This window comes from Melospiza georgiana, chromosome 12, assembly GCF_028018845.1.
Source record: "Melospiza georgiana isolate bMelGeo1 chromosome 12, bMelGeo1.pri, whole genome shotgun sequence".
Lineage (NCBI taxonomy): Eukaryota > Metazoa > Chordata > Aves > Passeriformes > Passerellidae > Melospiza > Melospiza georgiana.
The window spans coordinates 18,717,209-18,743,389 of NC_080441.1; the positions used below are offsets into that span (position 1 = coordinate 18,717,209).

The 26,181-nt window shown below is 54.0% G+C and overlaps 1 protein-coding gene across 1 annotated transcript; it reads right to left on the reverse strand.

The window, feature by feature from the left end:
* Positions 1-14,541: 14,541 nt before the first annotated feature.
* Positions 14,542-15,690, reverse strand: LOC131088516 (BTB/POZ domain-containing protein KCTD12-like). Its single transcript, XM_058032643.1, has one exon. The coding sequence runs from the start codon at positions 15,670-15,672 to the stop codon at positions 14,824-14,826; it is 849 nt and encodes a 282-aa protein (XP_057888626.1). The 5' UTR covers positions 15,673-15,690; the 3' UTR covers positions 14,542-14,823.
* Between the last annotated feature and the right edge of the window lie 10,491 nt (positions 15,691-26,181).

Consider the following 26,181-nt stretch of genomic DNA (forward strand, 5'->3'; position numbering starts at 1 on the left):
TTCCTCCTGATTCTCCCGATTTCCTCCCTCCCTGGAGCTGGCAGGGCCCACACCCAAGAGCTGAGCAGTGGAGCAGTGTTTGGGGCTGGAATTTTGGCTGCCTTCATCACAGTTGATTCCTGCAATTCAACCCATCCCCTGTGCAGCTGTTCTTGTTTCCAAAACATTCCCTTTTTTGTTTTTTTTATTTGGGAGCTCTGCTGTCGGTTTTAGGCGGTTTCCTGTGGATCTGTGCAGTCCAAGTATTTTTTTCCTGCTTATTTTTACCCATATATATAAAATAGACACATTCAGCAGTGGATATTCCCTGTCACTGATTAATTTAACATCTGCTTTAATCTGCTCCAGTTCTGGCATTCCCAGGAAAACAGAGAAAAAGAACAACAAATCCCCCCCTCCAAAGGTCTCCCAAATTCCCTCTCCAAGGGTCTCCCACATCCTCCCTCCAAGGGTCTCCCAATCCCCCCTCCAAAGGTCCCCCAAATCCCCCCTCCAAGGGAAGGTGACCACACTGACTACAAGAAATTTTTAGAGGTGTATCTATAAAATTTACCTCCTCTTCAAAGTCCTAAATGCTGTCATCTCTAGAGGTGAACATTCTGAATTGGGCGCCCTGCTTGGAGAAGCTGTGGCTGCCCCAGCCCTGGAAGTGTCCAAGGCCAGGCTGGATGGGGCTTGGAGCAGCCTGGGACAGCATAAAGGTGGAACAGGATGAGTTTCAAGGTCCCTTCCAACCCAAACAATTCTGGGATCTGCAGATTCTCCCAATCCTCTCTCCAAAGGTCTCCCAGCTCTCACTGTCTTCTCTCCATGGGCAGAAGTTTTGCTTTTCCCAGAGCTGGGATGCTGCAGCTCCTTGCCCAATCCTTTGGGATGATGGATGGGATGAGCAGGAGGAGCTGTGGGGCTGCTCTGGAAGTGCAGCCAGCTGAAGGGAGTGAGGAAGAGCAGCTGTCCCAGCCAGGGCTTTGTGTGGTTCCCTCACTTTTCCAGGGCAGCCATTCCAGCTTTTTGGCTGGGGTGGGAATTATGAGGGATTCAGACTCCAGAGGTCAAACCCCGGGGATGGGCAGAGCCTGGGCTGGTGGGAGCCAACAGAACCATCCTGCTCTGCATCAGCAAAACATCTGGCTGGGCTGGAGGCCTTGGTACCACTGCAAAAGCAGCTTTCCCTCCTTGCCAAGCAAGAGAAAAGCAAGGCACAACTTTCCAAGAATATTTCTGAGATTCACGTTCTCTGAACCTCAGAGAGAGAAAAAACAATTCTTATCTCATTTACTGCTCCTGTGTTGTTCACAAGTAGAATGCATTGTAAAAGATTTTTTACCTTAAAAATTAATAATTAAATAACTTATTAATTAAATTAAATTCTACCTAAAAATATTTAATTATTAAACTCTAGTGTGAGTGTTTTGATTCATTAGCCAATTCAATCCACGTGTGTGTGTGTCAGGATTGTCAGCTGACAGTCACAAATGCTGTGCAGTTAAAGGCAGCTGAGTGCTTAGCAAATTCAGTTTAAATGGAATATAATATAGAATAATATAGTATAATAAAGTAATTAATTAGCCTTCTGATAAGATGGAGTCAGATGCATCATTCTCTCCCCTGCATTTCTGATACCAAGCCGATCCCTTTGGATAACCCTTTATTCCCCAAAAAGTTTTTCCAGGCCTGGCACAGCTGCCCAGGGCAGGGGTGGAGTCCCCATTCCTGGAGGGATTTAAAATCCCTGGGGATGTGGCATTTGGGGACACTGGGTACTGCCACACTTGGAAATGGCTGGGCTATGGTGTTAGAGGTCTTTTCCCACAGAAATAATTCCATTATTCTAAGACCTGCCAATTTATTGGGATTGGTGATCCATAGTGTGGATGGCAAAGCTTTGCCAGGAATTCTTCCAAGAGGAGCAGCTCCTGGTGACCCTGAGCTGTATCCGACCTGGAATTGCTGATCCCCACCTGGAATTGCTGTTCCCTACCTGGAATTGCTGATCCCACCTGGAATTGCTGCTTCCCACCTGGAATTGCTGATCCCCACCTGGAATTGCTGATCCCCACCTGGAATTGCGGATCCCCACCTGGAATTGCTGATCCCCACCTGGAATTGCTGATCCCCACCTGGAATTGCTGTTCTCACCTGGAATTTCTGATCCCCACCTGGAATTGCTGTTCCCACCTGGAAGTGCTGTTCCCACCTGGAATTGCTGGTTCCCACCTGGAATTGCTGATCCCTACCTGGAATTGCTGATCCCCACCTGGAATTGCTGTTCCCCACCTGGAATTGCTGTTCTCACCTGGAATTGCTGATCCCCACCTGGAATTGCTGTTCCCATCTGGAATTGCTGTTCTCACCTGGAATTGCTGTTCCCACCTGGAAGTGCTGTTCTCACCTGGAAGTGCTGATCCCTACCTGGAATTGCTGATCCCCACCTGGAATTGCTGATCCCCACCTGGAATTGCTGGTTCCCACCTGGAAATGCTGTTCTCACCTGGAATTGCTGTTCTCACCTGGAAGTGCTGATCCCCACCTGGAATTGCTGGTTCCCACCTGGAAATGCTGATCCCTACCTGGAAGTGCTGATCCCCACCTGGAATTGCTGTTCCCACCTGGAATTGCTGTTCTCACCTGGAATTGCTGTTCCCACCTGGAATTGCTGTTCTCACCTGGAATTGCTGATCCCTACCTGGAATTGCTGTTCCCACCTGGAATTGCTGTTCCCACCTGGAAGTGCTGTTCTCACCTGGAAGTGCTTCTGCTGTGTCTCCCTTGATGTCCAGGATGGGCTCGGAGGAGGACATGGGTTTTTTGGGGTTCTGCTCTGGTTCTGAAGGCTCGGGAACGGGAAGGCTGAGCCAGGAGCTTCCTGAAAACCAACACCCAAAGGAGAAAATCTTAGAAGGGCAATGATGCACAGGGAATGTGGGAAGAGTGGTGGATGGGAATAGAATCCAAAGCACCTCCCAGAGCGCCATGCTGGGTTCCCAAGGTGAGGAATGGTCAGGAAAACTCCCAGTGCCTCCCAAACCCTTCTTAGGGTCATCTTGAGATTTGGGCAGTGCCTGTAACCACATCCCTCATTTTCCACCAGGAATTGCTGTTCCTTACTTTGGTCTCACTCTCCTGCCTTTTCCCTAAACCTTTCTATCTCTGCCTTTCCATTTATTGCCTCATTTCCATGGATTTACAAACAGGGAGGAATACAAAGTGTTTATCCTACACTGGGATTAGTGCTTCAGCTTTCCATCGTTTTCTTCCCCAACATTTCCACACAGACTCTTCCATTTGCCACCCAGCCTGGATGAGCCTTTGGATCCAGCTGCAGTTCCTGCCCCATCCATGGGATTTGCCTCTCCATGGCTGAGTGTTGGAGCAGGATCATCCCATTGGCACAGAGAGCAGCAAATCCCCTGGGTGCTCCTGTTCCACAGCTCTTCCCACCAGGCACACAGGGAATCAGGGAATCATCACCCAGAAAGGTCCCCCAGGACACTTCCTCTGTCCCAGGCTGCTCCAGCCTGGCCTTGGGCACTTCCAGGGACCCAGGGCCTGCCCACCCTCCCAGCCAGGAATTCCTTCCCAAGATCCCACCTAACCCTGCTCTTCCAGAGGTGGATGAAGACTTTTGCCAAGGCCACCCTGATTTGGGATAAAGGCAATCCTTCTCCACCTGGCCATGGGAGGCAGGGGATGGATCTGGGCGCTCCAGCTCCCAAAACCCCCAGATCTGAGCACAATTCTGTGTTCAGTGGTTGCCAGAATCCAGGACAGCAGGAATTTGCCCAGAGACAGCCTGGCCAGGCTGGACCCCCAGGATCCCTTATGACCCAGAAGAAGGTGCATCCTCCTGGACCCCCAGGATCCCTTATGACCCAGAAGAAGGTGCAGCCTCCAGGAGATGGCAGCAGGACCCCAGCATGCCCTGTGCCCATGGCCTCCCCCATTAATTGTGGTTCCTGAGACAATTCCTGGCACCTCCCAGGACCACCAGCTTCATCCAGAGGCTCTGTGGTCACCCCAGTGCAGCTGGAAATGTTCCGTTCCTAATTCCAGTTAATATCCCAGAGTGACTGGTTTTGCACCCAGTTAAGCCCCAAAGTCCAGGAGGAGGGAATCTGAGCTGAGCTCCATTCCAGTGGGGCATTCCCAAGCCTTTTGGGCAGAACAACACCTAGACAGGACACGGGACATGGCTTGGGATGGAATTCCTGGCATACAAGGGGAAGGGGAAAGATTTTCTGTGGAATAAGAGCAATGCTGAATTTCATTAATTTCATTCATTTCATTTGCACAGCTGAGCTTCTCCAGGTGCTCCCAAACATTCCAGCAGAGCTCCAGGGCTCTGGATTCCCTCTCCCACGTGCTGACCTGCAGCCTGTGCTTATTAAAGATTTAAAAGCCAAGCTGTCAGTGCTGCTCTGGGGATGGACTTTTCCTCTTATAGCTCTATCCCTCTAATTCTAATAGGATTGGGAGGAGGAGGCGGGGGCTGGAGCAGTGCCAGGAGCCGAGGGAGGGTTTGCTCCTTCCACAGGCTTTGCACACCTTGGTGGAGATTTCTGGGAGTTTGTTCCTCTTCCAGCACCTCCCGTTGGCTCTCTGGGATTTTGGGTTAATCCCTGGGAGAGTGGGAGCAGAGGAGCTGCTCTGTCCTGGTTTTCCCTCATCCCAGGGATAACAAAACCCCACCCTGTGCTGGCTGTCCGTGCTCTGCTCCACTGGAAAAGCTGCATTAATCCCATTTTATTTCAGATTTCAGATGGGCACTTGCTGCTTCCCAGGGTTTGGGAAGATTTCAAATCCACCACTGGAAAGTGCTGGCTCAACTCCACTTCCAGCCTCAAGTCCATGTTGTCCTACAAACACCATGGCTTTGGGGACATTCCATGGATGTGGTGATGGGGTGGAAGCACCAAGGAGCCACCAAGCTCTGGGACCCTCAGGAGTCACAGCCACTGCTGAAACTCAAATGCTTGGGATTCTTCCTTCCCCCAGTACCAGGTTTCTCCCAGGACATTTTTTTCCATGGATTTACCTGGGAGGCTGCAGTGCCTGGAGAGCTGCCTGGAGAGTTGGCCTCGCACAACAGGACCTGGGAACAAAGGAGAAGGTTTGGATGTGGATCCTGCTCCAAAATCATGGAGTTCTGCTCTTCCACATCCTCACTGTCACTGGAGAGGGATGCAAGGAAAATGAGTGCTCTGGTTGTGTCCTATAAAAAATCATCCCCTGGGAATTTCCCCTTGGATGTGCCATGAGCCCAGACAGGTTTTATTTTCCAAAATATCTGGGCTCCTCCCAACATTTCCTGCCTTTTGGAAGTTGAGAAACCCTTTAATCCATGGGAAAGTTCTGCAGTTCAACCCCATCCCAATTTCAGCAAGAGTTGCCCCTGCACCAGCAAAAACCAGGAGTTGTTGGAAAGGGAATTTTGATCCCAGATGTCCTGTAGGGCCAAAGCAATGTTCTGGTGCATCCCCTTCCCCAGGATTTGGGATCAGATCAAGCCTGGGCACCAAAACAGCCCAAGGTTTTTCCACTGGAGAAGAGGAGGAGCCACCCTCGTGCTCCTTGGAATCCTGAGGATTATTCCCTGCTCTCCATCCCGGAAATCCTCAGCTGTGAAATGGGACCAACAACCTGTTTTCTGCTCACAAGGATGAGGGGAAGTCTGGAGTCATTCCCAAAAGCTTTATTAATTCCATGGCTTTTGTTGGAAGCAAAGGGGGCTGGAATGAGGCAAATCTGCCTGGCTGGAGCTGGTTGCTATTGGAGTTTTTCCTGGAAACCCATTAACATAACGTGGGGAGGGAGGTGAAAATTACCTTTAATACTGAAATATTGTTGGAAAGGGGGAAATTGGGATATTCCATGTGGGAGCTGAAAGAATAAACACATTTTTTACCCAAAAAAGGGATTTTCTGCACTGTTTTCAGCCCTTCCTGAAAAATTTGCACCTGGTTCTAATTAACCCTAAAGCTTCATTAATGATCAGTTTGGCACCAGCCATAATTAATCCCAAATGTGCATTTTTCCATGGAATAAAAGGTTTACCTGAGCACATTTGCAAATTCCATTTAGAAAATGTGGCTGTGTATTAATTAAACTGAAATCATAATTAAAAGCAGAATTAAAACCCTTCTAATAAACATGGAGGGGGGAATATCCTTTGGTTTTATGCTCAGTCCACAAATTTGTGGCTAATGGAGAGCAGTTATTCCATTTTCCTGAGGGCTCTTGGATAAAGGCCATCCAAGAGGCTTTTAAGGAAAATCTTGAGCCAAGGGGGGATTGTTGAACTTCCAGCATGGATTAAAAGCTTATTAAGGGAGAGAAAAGGAGGGATGGAATCAAGAGTTTGCTCCCAATATATAAATAATGGAAAAATGGGGTGTTCCCAAGAGGCCAGCTCAGGATGAAGGGCTTCTATTACCCAGGAAAGGGGGAAAGAGGAAACAGCCAAGAGGAAAATGGAATAATGGGGTGGTGGAGGTTGGTGGGAAAGGACCTTGGCATCAGCTCTGATGGAGAATCTTCCAGTGGGATGGACAGAATGACAAACAGGACACAGGAATGTGCCTTGGGAATGTCCCCTGGATGTCTCATAAACCTTGGTGGGGTTTAAGTCAACTTCAGAGACTCAGGAGAGAGCTGGGAATGTTCACCTGGGCAAGGTAGGATCCAGGGAAAGCAGGGGCAAAGCCAGGAGGGCTTTTATCCTTGTTTGTTTTTGTGGAAGAATTAATCAGGAAATTGCAGCACTCCGGGCTTTAGGGTTGGAGTTAAATCCCTTTAAATCAGTGGCTCCAAGCTCCTCCTATTATTTAAATAATGACTGGGGATTTTTGTTTGATTTGATTTTGGTCTTCGGAATAAAAAGAGACAAAAGAAACCCCAGAAACAAAATAAACTAAGCAGAAGGAACTTCCCTGGATCAGCATGGAAGAGCTGCTCCGAGCACACCCGAGGTGCTCCAGCTGTTCCCAGCCCCCTCCAACGCTTTCATCCAAGATCCAATTAATTATCTGCAGCACACGGAGCTGCTGAGCTCATCCGCCAGCACCGGAGGTCGCAGTGACCACTCCGAGTCCCAGACACTGGACACTGGGAAGGAATTCCTGGCTGGGAGGGCGGGGAGGGGCTGGGATAGAATTCCCAGAGCAGCTGTGGCTGCCCCTGGATCCCTGGCAGTGCCCAAGGCCAGGTTGGAGCAGCCTGGGACAGCGGGAGGTGTCCCTGCCATGGCAGGGTTGGGATGGGATGGGGATGGAATGGGGATGGAATGGGGATGGAACGGGCTTCAAGGTCTCTCCCAACCCAAAGCATTCCATAATTCCAGGCTGCTGCTGCTGCTGCAGGATCCAGGGGAACACGAGCAGGGCAGGTGGGACCAGCCCCAGCTGGAAGGGGCAGATCCCGGGGAGGGAAGGAGGGGATGGAGGAAGGTTCCTCTCCCAGGGGGAACCAGGTCCTGCCAGCCAACCTGGGAACAGAGCTGGGAGCAAACCTGGGAATAGAGCTGGGAACAAACCCAGGAACAAACCTGGGGACGAACCTGGGAATGAACCTGGGAACAAACCTGGGAACAGAGCTGGGAATAGAGCTGGGAACAAACCTGGGAACAGACCTAGGAACAGAGCTGGCAACAGAGCTGGGAGCAAACCTGGGAAAGAACCTGGTAACAAACCTGGGAACAGACTCAGGAATGAACCTGGGAGCAAACCTGGGAACAGAGTTGGGAATGAACCCAGGAACAGAACTGGGAACAGAGCTGGGAATAGACCTGGGAGCAAACTTGGGAGTAAACCTGGGAACAGAGCTGGGCACAAACCCAAGAATACACCTGGGAACAAACCTGGGAACAAGCACGGGAATAGACGTAGGAACAAACCCGGGAGGAAACCTGGGAAAAAACCTGGGAACAGAGCCAGGAACAGACCTGGGAGCACGGGGAGGGTTCCCGGCCCTGCCGAGGCTCGGTGGCAGCAGCCAGGACAGTTTGTCCTTCATTTCCATGAAATGACACGGCTGGATGACCTCAGCTCCGCAGGGAGAGGAACCGCTCACGGTGGAGATGCCCGGTGCCAAACCTCATTCCTCATCCAGATACAAATCAATCCCATTGGAAGGAAGCAGCTGCGCTTTCCAGGGGCTGCGGTTTGCAGGGGCGGGGGGGATTAAAACCACTCCGAAATGTCAGGAATTGGGAGGAGTATTTAACATCAGCACCTTATGGCAGCCCCTCAGTGCCTGCTCAGCTTTCCAGCCTGCTGGAAGCGCTTTCCTGGCCCTTTTTGCTGCCTTCGGGAATACCGGGAATCCTTCCAAACCCGGACCTGGAGATTTCAGTTCCCCTGGAGCCAAATTCCCGTTAAAGGCTGCGGCTCGGAGTTAATGGGATTTTTTGTGTGTCCCCTGGAGGTTGTGTTAAATCCCCTCCAGGCCCGCAAAGGACAACAATAATTTGGGAATAAAATGGGAAACCTTGGCTGCGCCCTCGCTTCCCTCGGGTTTGGAGCTGCTCCATGGAGGCGCTGAAGTGACAGTGACAGGGATGAGGAGCTGGGAAAGCAGCTGGGCCTTTAAAAGGTGCAAGAGCTGCAGGAAAAATCGGGAATCCCAAACGTCAGGGAGGCTGTGCCTGCTCCAGAATCGCCGCTGGGATCCCTTGGAGCGATGGAAGCCCGTGGGGAACAGCCGGGTCCCCTCCCTGGATAGGGGATTTTTAGGGTGCCAGCTTTGCTGCTGCACCCCCAGACCCCAAGGGGATCCCGTGGGAGCAGAGGCATCCCCGGATCCAGGGAAAAACCCCTTTCCTGGGAAGCATTTGGGGTCCGTGGCAGGAGAAAGGAGCGGGGGAAGCTTTGGTGGCGGGAGGTTGCGAAACAATTTCCTGTTTACTTCTCTCTTTTCTCGGTTAAATGCAGACTCCGCTCCTGAAATGTCACTTGTGTCCTGTCCCTGTCGCCTGTCATGCCTTTCCTTCGCCCCCAGATCCTGTAAACATCCCTGCTCAGGATCCCTGCCGCTGGAAAAGGCCGCTCCCGATGGGAGCTCCTCAATGGCATTTAATCCTCGGAGTTGATTAAAGCTCTCCATTAACAGCAAATTAGGGACTAATGGGAACGATGGCTGTGCTCGGGGAGTAATTCCCGGGAGAGGGAACGGCACCGAGCAGCTCTAATCCCTTGTTCTGCCGGAGAGGGGAAGGATTTGGGTTTATCCTGGGGGTTTTTTGGTTGGAAGTCTCAGCTCCAAGGAACTGATGCCCAGGTGGGGCCAAGCAGTGAAACTCGGAGTTTTTTTTATCCTGCCTGGTTAAAAACAGCTGGAACGAGCTGGAAAATGTTGGGATAGTGGAGGGGTCCCTGCTCACGGAGCTGGATCTGCTCCAAGGTCCTTTCCAGCCCAAACCATTCCATGATTCCAGGAAAATATTCCATGGTTCTCTCAGCGCTTGGGGGTCCAGGTGTGGGCAGGAAGAGCAGAGCAAGGATTTCCCCACATCCCAGAGGGGAGGGAACTCCTGGAATATCCTTTCCATGGCCCCCAGCCCAGCTCTGCTCTCCAGAACAGCCCAACAAGGACCTCAAAGGGCTCATTTCCTGGGGAAACTGAGGCAGGGCAGGCTGGGCGAGGCACAAGCCCCACTTTGAGGTTGTTTTGTTGTCCCTTTGTGTTCTCCAGGTCCCCAAAGCTTCCTGTGCCCTCCTCATCTGACCCCAATAAACACTCCCTGTCTGGCCAATCCCACAGCACAAGGCTGGAAAACTTGATTTTCCTTTTTTTTTCCCCAGTTTCCTTTATTTATTCTTTTCATCTTTGTGTCTTAAACATTTGGGCTTTGTTTGGGTTTTCAGGGCTGGGCCCTCCCTAGTCCTGGAAAGGGCCCCAAACCAAAGCCAAACAAACCTTGATCCTGAAGGGCTGGACTGGATGAGTCCTGGAATATTCCAGTTTGGAATATTCCATGGTTCTAACTGGATGGGAACTCAAAAGTTGAATTTTGAGGGGAAAAATCTGTTTTTTCAGGCCGTTTTCCTTGTGAAATGGCCCCAAAATCTGCAGCCCCTCATGCCTGCTCCTGCTGGGAAGGGGCTGTTGTTCCCTGGAGGAATATTCCAGGGATTTCATGTCCAGGGAACAAGCTGCTCCTCCTCCCTGCTTCCCACAGGGATCCTTGGGATGATGGCACAGGATCATGAAAAGGCTCCATCTCGCTCCAAAATTCCAGATCATGGAACCCCAGACTGGTTTGTGTGGGAAGGGACCTTAAATTTATTCCTGGCAGGAGTTTTTAGGGGTGTGGGGACGAAGGAAGGATTCATCCTTTAAGGATGCTGGTGGATTTATCCCACTGGGATTTATCCTGGAGGGGGGAAGGAAGGGACAGCAAACATTTGGGATGCAGAGGTTGTGCTTTGGCTCCAGAGTGATTTAGCTGGAATCTGGTTTGGGTTATTTGCAGGGACATCTTTCCCTCAGATCCTGTCCAGCCCTCCTGGAGCAGGGGGGAATAATTCCCAGCCATCCATCGCCTGGAATGAAGGAAAACATTTTGGACTGCCAGAGCCTTTGAAGGAAACCACCTGGACACCCCCAAGCCCAGCCTGCTTAAGCTCAGCACAAACTGTCAGTGCAGGTTGAAGAGATTTATTTGGCAAATTCTCCAGCACATCCAAAAGCTCCCAAAACCTCCAAGGGACCCAAACACTCGTCTGCCTTCCTCCTGCTGCTCCCCACAGCCCTGGGAGGAGGCCCAGAGGTCTCTCTGTGGCCAGAACTCAGCATCTGCAGCTGCTAAACCCAGCCCAAAGCCTTGTTTGGTTAAACCCCTCCTAACAAAGCACTCAGGCTGCAGTTTGTGCACCAGGAATTGGAAATTCCCTCACTCTCTGGTGATTTTCCTCAGGGCTGGATGCCTGTGTTGTTAAAGGGAGGTTTGGGGGTTTATTTTTAATAAGATTTTGGAGGGAGCTTGGAGCAGCCTGGGATGGTGGGAGCTGTTCCTGTTTTTGGCAGGGGTGGGACTGGACTGGATGAGCTTTAAGGTCCTTTCCAAGCCAAACCATTCCCTGGTTAGCTGAGAGAGGAAGAGGCTGGTTCCAGCTTCCAGCTGCTTCTCCCCTCTCCTCCACCACCAAATCCTTTCTATTTCAACATCCCATCAAATCCCTTGGGTTTTTGTGGCAGGATGGGATTTCAGGACTGGGAATGGGATTTCTGTGTCCCTCAGAGGAGCCTCCTTGTCGTTGTCCCCATCCCATGGGACTGAGCTGCTGCATGGGGTGGGGAGAGCTCAGCTTTGGGACTCCTCTGCCCCCAAAGGTGCCCCTGGAGCGGGGCTGGAGCCAGGCCGAGGACACAAAGTGTTTCCAGATGTTCTCCAGGGGTGGCAGAAGGGATCTGGCTTTTCCTTAAGCTCTGTTTTTGTGAGGAGCAACCAGCAATTTGTGGGCAGGTGCCTGGCTGGCAGGGCAGAGCCAGCCCCAGCTCCTGCTCTGTCCAGGGGCTTTATTTTGGGATGAGGCTTTTCCAGGAAGCTGGAAATGAGGGATTGGGTTGTGCTGCCCCTGGGGAAGTGCCGTGGGGAATGTTCTTTGAGGGAACATTCCTGGGTGTGTGTGGGCAGAGACCCACAGGGATCTGCTGCCTGGACACCCCTTGGGACCTCATTGCCTTAAAACCCATCCCAAAGCCATCCCAAACCTATCCCAAAGCCATCCCAAAGCCACCCCAGCCCTCAGCTCTCGCTCCCAGCAGGATGAAGAAGCTGCTGAGTCCTCAGGGCAGGGCAGATTTCAGCAATCCCAGGGATCCCTGCCGGCCCTGGTGTTCCCAGACAAGGTGGATAATCCCCCCTGGAAGGTGCCAGCCCCTCCCTGCTCCAGCTGTGCTCTGCCCCTCGGGGTGCCAGCATTCCCAGGCATGAGCTGGGCCATCCCAAACCTCTGCTCAGCCCTGGAAATGCAGTGAAGGGGAGGATATTGGGATGGAGCTCCTGGAAAAGAGCAGGATGTGCCCCCAGCAGCACCTGGAGCTTGGCTTGCACTGCAGGAAGCCGAGGAGCAGGGTCCTGTCCTCTTGGAGGGAAGGGAAAACCAGCCCCAAATCCAAAGGCAGCAGGGAAGGAAGGAGCTGGACAAGGCTGGATTTTCCCTGGGGATGTGGGAGGTGCTCGGGGCAGCACAAGGACAGGACAAGCAGAGCAGCTCTGGGTGCCTGGGACAAGCCCAAGGGATGGCCCAGCAGGAGCCTGGGGTCTGGGGATCACAGAAATATGGGAATATTCCCAGGAAAATCAGGCAGCATCAGGGAATTGGTTCTCCACTGTCTCCCTGAGAGCTCCCAGCTCACTCCAGCCATTCCCTGCCTGGCTCTTCCCAGCTTGCCAGGATTGTTCAGAGGAGGAGACCTCCCTGAGATGCTTTTCCATGCCACCATTTCCCTGCAAGTTTGATCTTATTTAATCCAAGACCTTTCCTGGGGATCAACGAGCCAGGTTTTCCTCCCAGCCATGCCAAGGACACTTTTCCTGTAAATAACTACGTGCAAGGAAAAGAAACAACCCCAGACTGGGTGCATTTTTGTGGAGATGGATCTCAACAGAAGGGTTTTTTCATCAAGTCTCAGTTTCCAGGAAAACCATCGGGTTCTGGAAGGATTCAGGAATAACTCCTGCTCGTGTTTCCTGTGGGGGATCAGCCCTGATCCCAGAACCTGCCACATCAAAACCCCCGGAATGGTGACTCTGCCATTCTGGTTTCTCCCTCAGGCAAAAATTCCTCCTCCCAAGAGATCAATTTTTCAGCCCAGTTCCAGTGGGGAAAAACATCAAAAGAGCCCCATTTCCCACAAGGCAGCAATTTTCTTTTCCCAATCCTACTTAGGAGAATCTTGAGTTGAAAAAGATAAAGCAAATATGGAATGCAGGTCCCCTCCCCCTTTATTTAAAGGTTTTCTTTGTGTGCACACAGAGCTCAAGTTCCTTTTTCTTGCCTTTTTAAAAGCCTGCTGTCATTTCCTCCTCTAGAGGTTGTTGGAATGAGGAACAGGACCATGAAAAATGTCAAAATACCGTTTTTGCCTTCCCCTTCTTCAGGAGAGAGGGAGAAGAACCTGGTTTGAAACTTCTGCTGGCCCCAGAGCCCTCCCTCCTCTCCAGGAAGGAGCTGCAAACCTTCCTCCCACATGGATCCCAAGCTGGAATAGCCCCTTGGATGCTCTCCAGCCTGGGAGGAGATCCTGCAGCTCCAGGAGCTTCACAGGGGCAGGGGTGGTGCTGGGAGCAGGGATGGAGGGTGGGAACAGGGACAGATGATGGGGACAGGGATGGAGGGTGCAGGATGAGGAATGGAGGGTGGAGGAGCAGGGATGGAGGGTGGGAACAGGGATGGAGGGTGGAGGAGCAGGCATGGGTGTCAGGAGCAGGGATTGAGTGTAGGAACAGAGATGGAAGATGCAGGAGCGGGAATGGAGGGTGGAGGAGCAGAAATGGAGGGTGGGTGCCGGGGTGGATGATGGGTGCCTTGGGCGGATGGTGGATGTCAGGAATGGGTGGTGAGTGCCCTGAAGGGGTGGCAGAGAACCAGAGGACAGCAGAGGCAGCATCAGGGACATCAGGGTCACCTCCCCTGCAGGCTGAGACCGTGTGCCAGAGCTGGGGCTGGGCATCACCCAGGGTGATGTGCTGCCCTGGGATCCTGCCCAGCAGGCACAGGAGGGGCAGAGCAGGGCACAGAGGCTCCCATAACTTTGTGTTCCTTCCTTCCTTCTCCTGTTGGAGCCCCCCACCAAACCTCCCCTGTGCTGTGCCAGCTGGGCATGGGGGCACACGGCCACTCCAGGCTGTCCCTTTATTCCTCATTGCCTAATAGGGGAGAGCAGCAGCAGCTCCAGCCCCAGGAGGGCCTGGAGAGCTGGGATTGGAGACACCTCATGGGGGATCACCAAAATGGCCAAAATTCCCTTTGCTGGGTGAAGCCGTGGCCACCACCGGAGCATTCCAGCCTCATCCCCGTGATTCCCATTGTGATCCCAGGAAAAAATGAAGGGACTTTTTGTCCGACAAGGCTCCAAGGAGCTGGAGAGCTGTGTAAGCATTTTACACCCCCGAGCGCATCAAACCTTCCCCGCTCCCTCCCACCTCCCTCACAGAACACCTGCCCCTCCCACCCTCCCCAAAATCCCCCCCAAATCCCTCCCGAGCACCCCGGAGCCGCGGCGGTGTCTGAGCTCAGAGCTGCGAGCGCAGGGGGAGCCTCTCCCCTTGCCAAGCGCTGCCAGCCTCGGGCTAAGCTGCTTACAGGGCTCCTGCCAATCCAGCCGTGCTGCCAGGCTGCCACTTCCCCCCCCCCTCCCCGGCTCTGCTTCCCACCTTTCCCATGTCTTTATCCCAAGGATTCCTCTCCGAGCACCCAGTGAGTGCAGCAGGAACCCGTGGAGCTGCACAGGACACAGAGCCCGGTCCAGTGTCCCAGCTGCAGGAATGCCAGCCCAGAGCAGTGTCCAGTGTGTCCCACCCCTCCCACCCAGCCCACGTCCACAGCAGTGTCCGAGTCCGCACATCCAGGGAGGGTTGGGAGCGACTGCAGAGGTCACGGAGAGGGAGGAAGGTTGGTGGTCAGCAGCTGCTACAAGGAAGAGTCGGGCAGGTTCAACGTGGAGCAAGGAGGAGGGAAAAAACCCAAGAAGCAACTGAAAAGAAGGCAAAGGGAGGACGCCGGGATTCGGGGATGGGTCGATCTCTACCTTCTAGGCCACAGCCAGCACGGGACGGGGAAGGGACAGTCAGCAGCTGGTTGGCGGAGGGTTGGTTTTGTGTCACTCACGATAGAAAACATATTCGGTGTAAGAGGTCCAGATCCTGTCGTCCGTCTGCTCGTGGGCGAAGGCACAGGTGCCCGTGGAGTTGCAGGCCACCATGTGGAAGCCGGCATCGGCCAGTTTGTCAAAGGCTTGCTCCAGGAAGGTGAATTTGAGGTAGTACCTGGACGTGTACCTCTCCGGGGGCCTGTCCGGGTCCCTGCTCTCGTTCAAGGTGTCCCCAAAGACCTCCTTGGCCAGCGAGGTCTTGCCGCACACCATGATCCGGGCCACCCTGCGGAACTTGGCGTCCGTCTGGCTGTCCCTGCCCAGCGTGTAGGAGCCGCGGTAGCCGATGGTGATGAACCCTGCCCTGCGGCCCTCGGTGCCCGCGCTGGGCAGAGCGGCGGCAGCGGCCGAGCCCAGGCTGCGCGCGGCCTCCGCGCCCGGGGACGGCTCCTCGGGGTCGCTCTGGCACGGATCGTCCCCCAGCGAGTTCTGCTCGCTGAGCTTGGGCACCAGCAGCTTTGCCAGCTCGGGCAGCATGAAGTACTCGGCCTCGCGCTGCAGGCGGCCGCGCTCCGGGAAGTGCTCGGGCAGCACCAGCTGCTGGTCCCTCATGTAATCCAGGATGTAGCGGAACAGGAACCCGTCCCGGTCCACGAAGAAGCGGCCCTTGCTGTCGCGGGCCAGCGAGCGCGTGCTCTGCTGCGTGAACATCTGCCAGAGGCGGGAGCCGGGCACGCTGAGCAGCGTGGGCAGCCGGGTGATGTACACCTGCCCGCCCACGTTCAGCTCGATGATCTCGGGGAAGGGGCTGCTGTCCTCGCCGCCTTTGGCACAGCTCGCGGGCTCTGCCAGGGCCATGGTGAGCTCCCGCTGCTCCCTCCTGCAGCACAAATCAGCAAAAACTGTGTCAGAACTGCCAGAAAACACAGCGCACCGCCCTGATCCCGGCTGGCTGCAGGGCATCCCAAGCCATTGCCCCAGTCCCAGGTGATTGGAAACGATCCCAAGCCAGATCACACGTGGAATCATAGAATTGTTTAGACTGGAAAAGCTCTCTAAGATCATGGAGTCCAACCCGGCACTGCCAAGCCACCGCTAAATGCCCGGTTTGGGTCAGCAGGCAGGGCAGGACCGGATCCTTGTCTCTCCAGGAGTCTGGAAGTCATCTCCCCCAGTCCCTGGCTCCTGGAACAAGCAGCGTTATCCACAGCCACCTCCCCTACCGTGGCACACTGCCCGTGCCGTCTCCACTTGAGCTCTCCAGGCAGCAGAGGGGCTCGGCCTCTGCCCAGGAAGGTGCAGGGACGTGGGGCTGCTGTCAACAACAGGAAAGGCAGGGCTGACACACCCTGGGGACCCGCCAGCCCCGCATCCTGCAGCTGCCGAGGGAGGAGTTCCCGTGCAGGGGCCCCGCAGAGCCGGGGCTGGAGGGGCTGTGGGGCCACACAGGGAACAGCCCGGAGGTGCTGGGGAACAGCGGCACCGGCTCCCTGAAGGACAGAGGGACAGAGGGACAGAGCCTTTGGCACTCCTGCTCTGTCCTTGCTCCTGGAAAGTGCTCAGCACGGACTCGCAGCCAAGCTGGGAGATGGCAGAACCTCTCCAAGGGGCTGGGACCAAGACAAATCCTGGGCTGCTGCTACAGCAATTGCTCCGTGGCAGATGCCACGGATTTGTACATTTTCCAAAGGCAAGCCGGTTCTTGGATGTCTCTTGACACTGCAAATCAGCAGCTTACATAAACCTGGCTCAGCAGCCGGAGCCTGGATCCATGCCGTGCTCTGTGCAGGCATTTGGGAGAGCACGGAGGGAAGAGGTTCCCTGAGCTGACCTCCAGCTCTGCCCCCTCCCTGGGTGAGCTCAGGGCTGCCCTGGGTCTGCTCGGAGGTTGGGACCCCCCAGGACCGGTCCCACACCCAAGGAACAGCCCAAGGGCTCGCCCCGTCCCCATGTCCTGCCGCAAAGATTCCCAGGAGCTGCTCCCAAGGATCCCAACACAAATTCCGGAGCAACTAAAGGACAAGGACAGAACTCTGTGGGCACTTTCGGGTATGCGGGCAGAGCTGAGCCCGCGTTCCACTGCTCCTCCCGGCTCACAGGGAGAATCGTCTTTGAGCAAGGAGTGACTTGGGCAAGGAGGAGACGGAAGGATGGAAAGAGGATCAGCGCGGTCCCGGCTTCCCGGTCCCCTCCCGCAGTGCCTCTGGCTCCCTTTCCCTGGCCATTCCATGCCCACGGCACAGCCCAGCGGGCAGCAGCCGCCGTGCCCGGAGCTCGCATCCCTTTGTCAGGCTGGGGGGCTGCCCATGGTGGGCTGGGGGCTCGGGGGGCGCGGGCAGAGCGGCCCCGCTGTCCCCTCTGCCCGCCCCAGGCGCGGACCCGGCGGGGACAGCGGCGGGGACTGAGCGGGGACAGCGGCGGGGACAGCGGCGGGGACAGCCCGGCTCAGCCCGGCTCAGCCCCGCTCAGCCCCGCAGCCGTCCCGGCGCTCCCCGGCCGCGGGACCCCGACGCCGCCGCCCCCGTTACCTCGGCAGGGCGGCCCGGCCGCTCCGCTGCGCTCCCGCCGTGCGCTCCGGCCGCGCCGCTCCCGCCGCTGCTCTCCGCCCGCCCGGCCCCGGCCCCGCCGCTTTATGGCCGGGGAGGCGGCGAGCGCCGTCCCCCGCTGTCCCCGGGACCGCCTTCCCCCGCCTGCCTCCGCCTCCATCCGACCAGCCCCCACCGTGCCCGCGTCCCCTGAGAGCGCATCCCGCTCCCGTGTGAGCACATCCCGCTCCCGTGTGAGCCCATCCCGCTCCCCTGTGAGCCCATCCCGCTCCCGCTCCCGTGTGAGCCCATCCCGTTCCTGTGTGAGCCCATCCCGCTCCCGTGTGAGCCCATCCCGTTCCTGTGTGAGCCCATCCCGCTCCCGTGTGAGCCCATCCCGTTCCTGTGTGAGCCCATCCCGCTCCCGTGTGAGCCCATCCCGCTCCTGCATCCCCTGTGAGCCCATCCCGCTCCCTCATCCCCTGTCAGCCCATCCCGTTCCTGTGTGAGCCCATCCCGCTCCCGCTCCCGTGTGAGCCCATCCCGCTCCCGCATCCCCTGTCAGCCCATCCCGCTCCTGTGTGAGCCCATCCCACTCCCGCATCCCCCCATCATCCCCCGTCCCCGCATCCTCCCCGCTCTGGTACCGGGCGGGACTGACTGGGGAGTTCCAGGGGCGCTCTCGCCATCGCCTGGGAATGCAGCAGGGATTGTGAAAAAGGAGGGAGAGGGACGCGGCCAGATGGTGCCAGGACAAGGGGAACAGTTTTAAACTAAAAGAATAGGGATTTAGGTGGGATATTGGGAAGAAATTCCCCCCTGTGAGGGTGGGCAGGCCCTGGCACAGGGTGCCCAGAGAAGTTGTAGCTGCCCCTGGATCCCTGGGAATGTCCAAGGCCAGGCTGGACACTGGGGCTTGGAGCAATCTGGGATAGTGGAAGGTGTCCCTGCCCATGGCAGGGGGTGGAACTGGATGAGCTTTAAGGTTCCTTCCAACACAAACCATTCAATGATTCCATAATTCCAAACCCAGCCAGCAAAAACCTTACAGCAGCCAAACTCTTGCTACTCCTTGGATGATTTTATATTGTTGAGCTGGAGGGACTGAAATCCCCTTTCCCAAGGTAGGAATGACACAGTGGGATCAGAAGGAGCTTAGGCTGCTGTGGCAGCCTCTTTGTCCAGGCTGGAAAAACCAAGCAAGGAAAGAGTATCCAGCTCTTTTTAATTTACTGGAAAATTCCGGCTTTATGTAAATCCAGGAAAATATGACAACTCCAAACAGCATCCCAATATTTACATGTTTCCTGGAAGTCCTATGAAGCTTAAATCCCAACGTTCTTTGACAGCAGAGCTGACCTGAGTTCATCCATGAATTTTTGTCCCTGTTAAATTTTGTAAGAGCAGAAGATGTGATTTTTTCTTCACCTACAAATCAAATCCCTGAGTCTGGGCACTCACATCCAAGGAATTTTTCTGTTTGGGTTTCTCCTTGTTGTTTTCTTGTATCCCAGAAATGTTTGATTATTTTCCCATAAATTGCAGGAACTGTGTCCCGTAGATATTTTGTGGGATGCATTTATAGATGGGGGAGAGTTATAAACCAGACCAATTTGTAGGATGGATGGATGGATGGATGGATGGATGGATGATGGATGGATGGATGCATGGATGGATGATGGATGGATGGATGGATGATGGATGGATGGATGGATGGATGGATGGATGGATGGATGGATGATGGATGGATGGATGGATGATGGATGGATGGATGGATGGATGGATGGATGGATGGATGGATGGATGATGGAGGGATGGATGGATGATGGATGGATGGATGGATGAATGGATGGATGGATGGATGGATGGATGATGGATGGATGGATGGATGGATGGATGGATGGATGGATGATGGATGGATGGATGGATGGATGGATGGATGGATGATGGATGGATGGATGGATGGATGGATGGATGGATGGATGGATGATGGAGGGATGGATGGATGATGGATGGATGGATGGATGATGGATGGATGGATGAATGATGGATGGATGGATGGGTGATGGATGGATGGATGGATGATGGAGGGATGGATGATGGATGGATGATGGATGGATGGATGGATGATGGATGGATGGATGGATGGATGGATGGATGGATGGATGGATGGATGATGGATGGAGGGATGGATGGATGGATGGATGGATGAATGATGGATGGATGGATGGGTGATGGATGGATGGATGGATGGATGGATGGATGGATGGATGGATGATGGAGATTTGCTCAAAAGGTACTTGAAGCATTTTTTAAATTGGCCTGGAGGAAAATTTACCCACCATGGGCCTGTTTAATTTTTGGGATCGAGATGAAATCCAGAATGGCTTTATCCCACTTTTCTGGAGGTCTGATCCAATGTAACTGCAAGTTCATCAAAGAGTTCCCAGGGAATTTTCAGCTCTCCTGGCTCACAGCTCCCTGTCTCGGGGAGATGCTGTGACCCCAGCCATGGTTACTGCTCCAGCCCAGTGCCTCCACCCTGGGCAGCTGTGCCACGGCTTGGCAATGAAGAAATCTTTCCTAAAATCAAATTTAAACTGATTTATTCTGGAGGCTGTGCTGGGAGAGTCAGGATGGGAGCTCAGGACAGGCCCAGTGACAGGAGCAACAATGGCACTTCCCATTGTTTTTTCCGTTTCCCTTCCCCTTTCCCCAGCTGCCTCTGTGCTTTTTCCTCACATGCCTGAGGCTCATGGGTGGCAAAAATTGCACCCAAACTGGTGCAAATATTCCCATGAACTGATGAGGAAATCATGGACACCATCCAGGCCAATGCTGATGTGTCCAGAGGCAACTGGAAATGGGATCTCCAGGGAAGGGGAAGATGTTTGGCACCATGGGAGTGACCAGGGGGCCTGGAAACTCAGGAGAAGCTGCCAGGAGGTTTCATAAAGCAGCTTTTACAAGTTCTTCCAAGAAAAGTGGAGCAGGAATTTGGGTCCCTCTCTGCCTTCTGAAGACTTTTATCAGCCACAAGAGTGGTAGATGATTCATCCCCATCCCAAGAGAAGGCAGGGAAGGGTTTATTGAGGGTTCGTTTGTGTCCACTCTGGGATTCCACAGTGATTGCAAGGAAGGCCCTGGAGTCACTTCCTGGCTGCTATTCCCATGTTTTCCAAGCTTGGACACAAATCCCTTCACCCCACAGTGCCTCATCCTCCTTATCCCCCTCCAGAGAGTCCTGCCTGCTCCTCAGCACTGCTAAAATACCCTTGTGCTGCCCCAGAACTCCTCAAAAGCTCCTGATATTTGCATTTTAAAGGATTGAGGAGTGTAAACTGGAAGTGAGACACAAATGTTTCCATTGCCTGATTTTCCTTGGCTAAAAAAGTCCAAAATCCAATAAATTGATTGTGAGCCATGCTGGGATCAGGGTCCCATGACCCTCCACGTTGCAAGGATGCTGTTCCATAGCCTTGATGCTGCTCCATTCATTCCTTGTCCAGAGATAACAAAGGGAATTGCCTGTGGAAGCAGGAATATTTACCAGAGGAAAAACCCCCTAATTCATGGGTGCAGAAGGGTCCCCACAGAGGTTCAGATTCCTCAGTGCCACAGCTGTGATTCACGAGCCAGGGCTGGAGACAGGAATCTTTCATCCTTAAACAAAGTGGAGCTAAAAAGTCCTAAAAAGGCAACAGAATCCCTGAGTGCCAGACTCCTGTGGGGCGTGGAATTATTTTTAGGACATTTGGGGCACTGCAGTATTTTTATAGGTTTGGGGCACTGAATAATTTTAAAGACATTTGGGGCACTGAATTATTTTTAATCCTTTCAGGGTCTTCTGGCTGCACGTCCATCAGTGGGAAAATCCCTCTTGGCAGCATCCCTGCTCCTCCTGGTGCTCCCAGCTCTGTCTTCCTCTTCCCCATCCTCATTCCCTTCATCCTCTCCCCGTGCAGGGTTTTCCTCTCTGGGTTAATTAAAACCCCACTGTGGGGTTTGGGGTGAGAAGAGCTCAGGCCTGAGGGAGAAACTCAGCCTTAAATCACAGGGCCCATGCAGGCTCCCAGATTCTCAAAATTGTGCAGGAAACTCCCCCCAGCATCCCCAAACTCCGTAGTTTTGTCTTTCCCTCCTCCTGGAGCCGCCAGCTCTGACAGAGGCAATAGAGGCGACAGAGGTGACAGAAATGACAGAGGTGACAATGGTGACAGAGGTGACAGACGTGACAGAAGCAAAGGAGGTGACAGAGGTGACAGTGGCGACGTTCCTGGTGTGGCTGTGCCCAAGCCACCCCAGTGCCTCCCTGCTCCTCCATGGACCTCCTGGAAGCTGCAGCCGCTGCAGCTACAGGACATTTCTACATTTCTACATTTCTACATTTCTATCTACTGATGAGGATCTTACTCTTCTAGTATATTAATTACAATCGACTTCCAATCCTTAGGATCTGGTTTAAATCCAGAGAAGAGTAATAAACATAATCTGATTCATACTAGCCCTATCACTGACTCCAAGCATCCTCCTAACTGCACCAAACTTTTGACTCGCCCAAATAACCCCCGACTCATAAAAACTATCCCCATACGAATGCAGATTCGACCCCCTAGGATCTGCTCGACTCCCCTTCTCAATCTGCCTCTTCCTAGCTGCTCTACAAAGGGTTAATCTGCTCCTGCCCGGAGCTCAGGTGCTCGGCAGCCCCGGGGAGCAGCGGCCATCCCCGCAGGCCCCGGCGGGCCGGGGCTCCTTCAATAATTCAATCAATTCAATAATTCACGGGCCCGTCTGGTCTGGCCGCTCTCAGCAGCGGCTGCCACCCCGCCCCGCGGTTGTGGTGGCTCTTTGGTGACAGATCAGCTTGGACAGGGCAGGAAAAAGGCTCTGCTCAGCTTTAAGTGGCTCCTCATTAGGGGAGCTTGGAGCTGGGAGGTGAGGGCAGGGCTGGGAACTCCTCCCGACAGAGCCGGGGCTTGGGGCATCTACAGGAGGGTTTTCTGCTGTGCTCTGATGGGACCAGAATTGTCACCACGAGGGTGATGGAAATGCTGTGTCAGAGACCTGCTTCCATCCTGGATTTGCTGAGAGAAACAAAGGAGAGTCCATCCATCCCATCCCATTGATCCCACTGATCCCATTGATCCCATCCCATCCCATCCCATCCCATCCCATCCCATCCCATCCCATCCCATCCCATCCCATCCCATCCCATCCCATCCCATCCCATCCCATCCCATCCCATCCCATCCCACCTCATCCCTGGAACTGCTCATCCCTAAGGCAGAGATGTCTCACTCAGACCTTTCCTTGTGGACTTTCCAAGCTGGGCAAATAAAATCCTGATTAAGGAGCACAGACACCTCTGGATTTCAGGCCAGAGCTGCCAGCTGGAGCAGGGTTGGGAATATATTTGAGCCTCAGAGGGGAAGGGGTGAGGAATGGCCTGGCCAGAGCAGGAGCAGCTCCTGAAGAGCAGCACGGAGCCAGAGGAACAAGGGACACCAAGGCCTCCCTGTTTCTCTGCCTTGCACTCCCTGCCAGCATTCTGGAGGACTTTTCCCTCCAAGGGAATTCTCCAGGCTGAATTCTGCTCCCAGAACAGGAGAACCCAGTGAGTCCAGCCTTTTCCTGAAGCAGGTCCTGTGGCCTTTGCCTTCTCACTCCCCTACGGGTGCTTGGGTCCTCTGCAGGGTCCAGGGGAAGCTCCAGCAAACAAAAATTAATGGGTTAAAAAAAATCTTGTGAAAACCTCACGGGATTTCTGGGATGTGGATCATCCCCACGGTGAGCTGGGAACAAGCTGGGCCTCCAAACTCCCCCCAAACACTGGATTTCCACACACAGAGGATTTATTTTGGTGCTGTTCAGAAAGGCCCAGCTGAGATGGGATAAGGAGCAGGGAAGAGGTGGCAGGTGGGTGACAGGAGGGGCCTCGGGGGGCCCGGGGCAGACAGTCTGTTCCTCAGGCTCTGCCAAGGCCCTGCCCTGGCATGCAGGTGCCAGTTGGCTGCCAGGGCCAGCCTGGAATGCTGCAGGGACAGGGAACAGGGACAGGGGGCTCTGTCTGGGCAGGAAGGAACCCCTGAGAGCAAACAGAGCTGTGGCCTCCCCTGTCTCCTGCAGCTGGGAGGGATTCAGTCCCACACATCTCCAGCTTTCCTGGCTTGGACCAGGCTCAGGAGAGTGCTGAGATCCTTCTCCTCTCCACTCATTTCCTCCCAGGAAGGGCTGCCCAGCACTGGGAAAGTCACCAGGGCAGTGCTGGAGTCCCATCCCTGGAGGGATGTAAAGGCCCTGTGGATGTGGCACTTGGGGACGTGGCTCAGAGCTGGAGCAATGGCTGGGTTTGATGGTCCCAGAGGGCTTTTCCAGCCTCAGGGATTCTGTCATCTCCAGCCCAAATGGGCTTGTCCTTCTGTCCTTCCCACTCCTTCCCATGCCACCCTCACCCTTCAGCACAGAGTCCCTGTCCCTTTGTCCCCTGGAGCTGCTTTCCCAGTGTCCCAGTGGGGTCGGGGACATGTCCAGGGACACCCCCAGGAGGGCCAGCCCAGCCAGGAGAACATTCCCTGTGCTGGGAACATCAAAATTCCCTGTGCTGGGAACATCAACTCCAGCCCTGCCAGGAGAGCTGTGATCATGTTCACAGGGGTCTGAGGGTGAGGGAAGAGATGAGGATCTGACTCCATGTTTCAGAAGGCTGATTTATTATTTTGTGATATATATTACATTAAAACTATACCAAAAGAATAGAAGAAAAGATTTCATCAGAAGGCTGGCTAAGAATAGAAAAAGAAAGAATGACAACAAAAGTTTGTGGCTGGGCTCTCCGTCTGAGCCAGCTGACTGTGATTGGCCATTAATTAGCAACAACCACATGAGACCAATCACAGATGCACCTGTTGCATTCCACAGCAGCAGATAATCAATGTTTATATTTTGTTCTTGAAGCTTCTCAGCTTCTCAAGAGGACAAATCCTAAAGAAAGGATTTTTTATAAAGATGTCTGTGACAGAGAACATTCCCTGTGCTGGGAACATCGGCCCCAGCCCTGCTGGCCGTGCAGCTGCAGCTGGGCAGGGACAGGCCCAGGAGCACCAATGTCCCTGTGCCAGCCAGGGGTGGATTTTGGAAGGCACAGCCCTACCCCAGCACTGTGCCAGGGAAGTTGTTGGCCCATTTCCCTGGCTGTGTGCCCCGTGTGCCTGATGGCTCAGGCAGATCCAGCAGTGCCAGTGCTCCAGGGACACAGGGCTGGGAAGGGAGCATTCCCTGGGCTTGGAGGGGGGTTTGGAGCACAGCTCCCATCTCCCTGAGCCAGCTCCCCAGATCCCAGCCCAGTTTGGGATAACTCTTCCCCTGAGGGTGGTTTGGAAGAGCAGAACCCTGCAGGGACTGAGCCTGGCACAGGGACAGAACTCTGGAGCTTCCTGAATGGACAATTTATCCTTTCAAAGCTGAGAGAGGGGTCAGAAATCCCCAAATTCTGGATGGGAAGAGACCTTGAAGCCCATCTCATCCCAAGCCCTGCCATGGGCAGTGACTGGGCTGTGCTGCTGTCCCCGAGTGGCACCAGTGCCAGGAGGGGTCAGGGACCTCAGCCCTGCCCTGAGTGACAAAGGGACATTTCTGGGCATTCCCAGGGTGTTCCCTGCCAGTTAGTCCTAGCCCTCAGTTCCCTGAGCCCTGCCTGGCTCCTGCTTCCCCTCTCAGGAGCGTTTCGAGGTGGGGCAAAGAATAATTTTTGGAGAAATGTCTCCCAGCTTCCCTCCGGCCCAGGAGGAGCCTGGCACAAGAGCAGTGCAGGGATTTGGGGTCTTGGTGGCCCTGCTGGATGTTAAACCCTTTCCAAGGGCTTTCACTCCCAACAGAGCTGGGATTTGGCCCTGGGTGAGTTTTCCTGGAGGATCTGCAGAACCTCCCAGGCAGGCTGTGCTCCTCCATCCCAACAGTGACAGGTAATGGCAATGACAAGGGACAGGATGAGGGAAAACAGCCTCAGGTTGAGCCAGAGGAGCTCCAGGTTGGATGTTAGGGAGGATTTCCCCACGGAAAAGCTCATCCAGCCCTGGAGTCTCCATTCCTTCAGGGATTTCCCAGCCCTGTGGCACTTGGGGACAGGCTTGGGGTGGCCTTGGCAGAGTCAATGGCTGGAGCTGGAGCCATCATTCCAATTTATCCAATGAGTCAAGGAGCAAAATCCATGGAATTCCAGCTGATCAGCTCCTGTGGGATGCTCAGATGAGTCCCACTTTTCCCTGTGTCCAATTCTGTCTCCCCTCCCCCCCATATATAATTAAATACAATTAATATGATTATCTGTACAGTCTATCAGAAAAAGAAATCTTAATAGCCTGCTCAGTGTGATGAATTAATAGATATTAATTAGAATTCATGACGTTTACCACCATTTCACTGGGCCGGAGCTCTGAAAACATTGGGGGAAAGAGGAAAAATTCTCATTTTTAGTTTTATGTCTGTCACATTCACGTTTTCTGGGAAAATCCTTTCACCCAGGATTTTTCTCCTCCAAGAAAGCTGAGAAGCCTCAGAGAAAAATCCTGGGCGAAGGGACTTTTCCAGAAAAGGTGAATGTCATATATCAAACCTTTATCTCATCAAACCTTTATCTCATCTGGACGCGTGTCACACAAAGTTCCAACCCTTGTGACACCCAGGTGGGGACACACACACACACCCCTCAAAAAAAGGGCCATAAAAGGCTGTGGGGTTACCTGCAGGTGGTCCAGAGGGAGATGGATATTTTTCAGTTCTGCTGGAGGCTGCTGGGGTGGGAAAGGGATCTCAGTGTGTGCCAGGTCTCGTTGGGTGCTCA

Excerpts from the sequence above, each read along its gene's own strand:
- LOC131088516 (XM_058032643.1), bottom strand. The coding sequence starts at position 15,672 with ATGGCCCTGGCAGAGCCCGCGAGCTGTGCCAAAGGCGGCGAGGACAGC.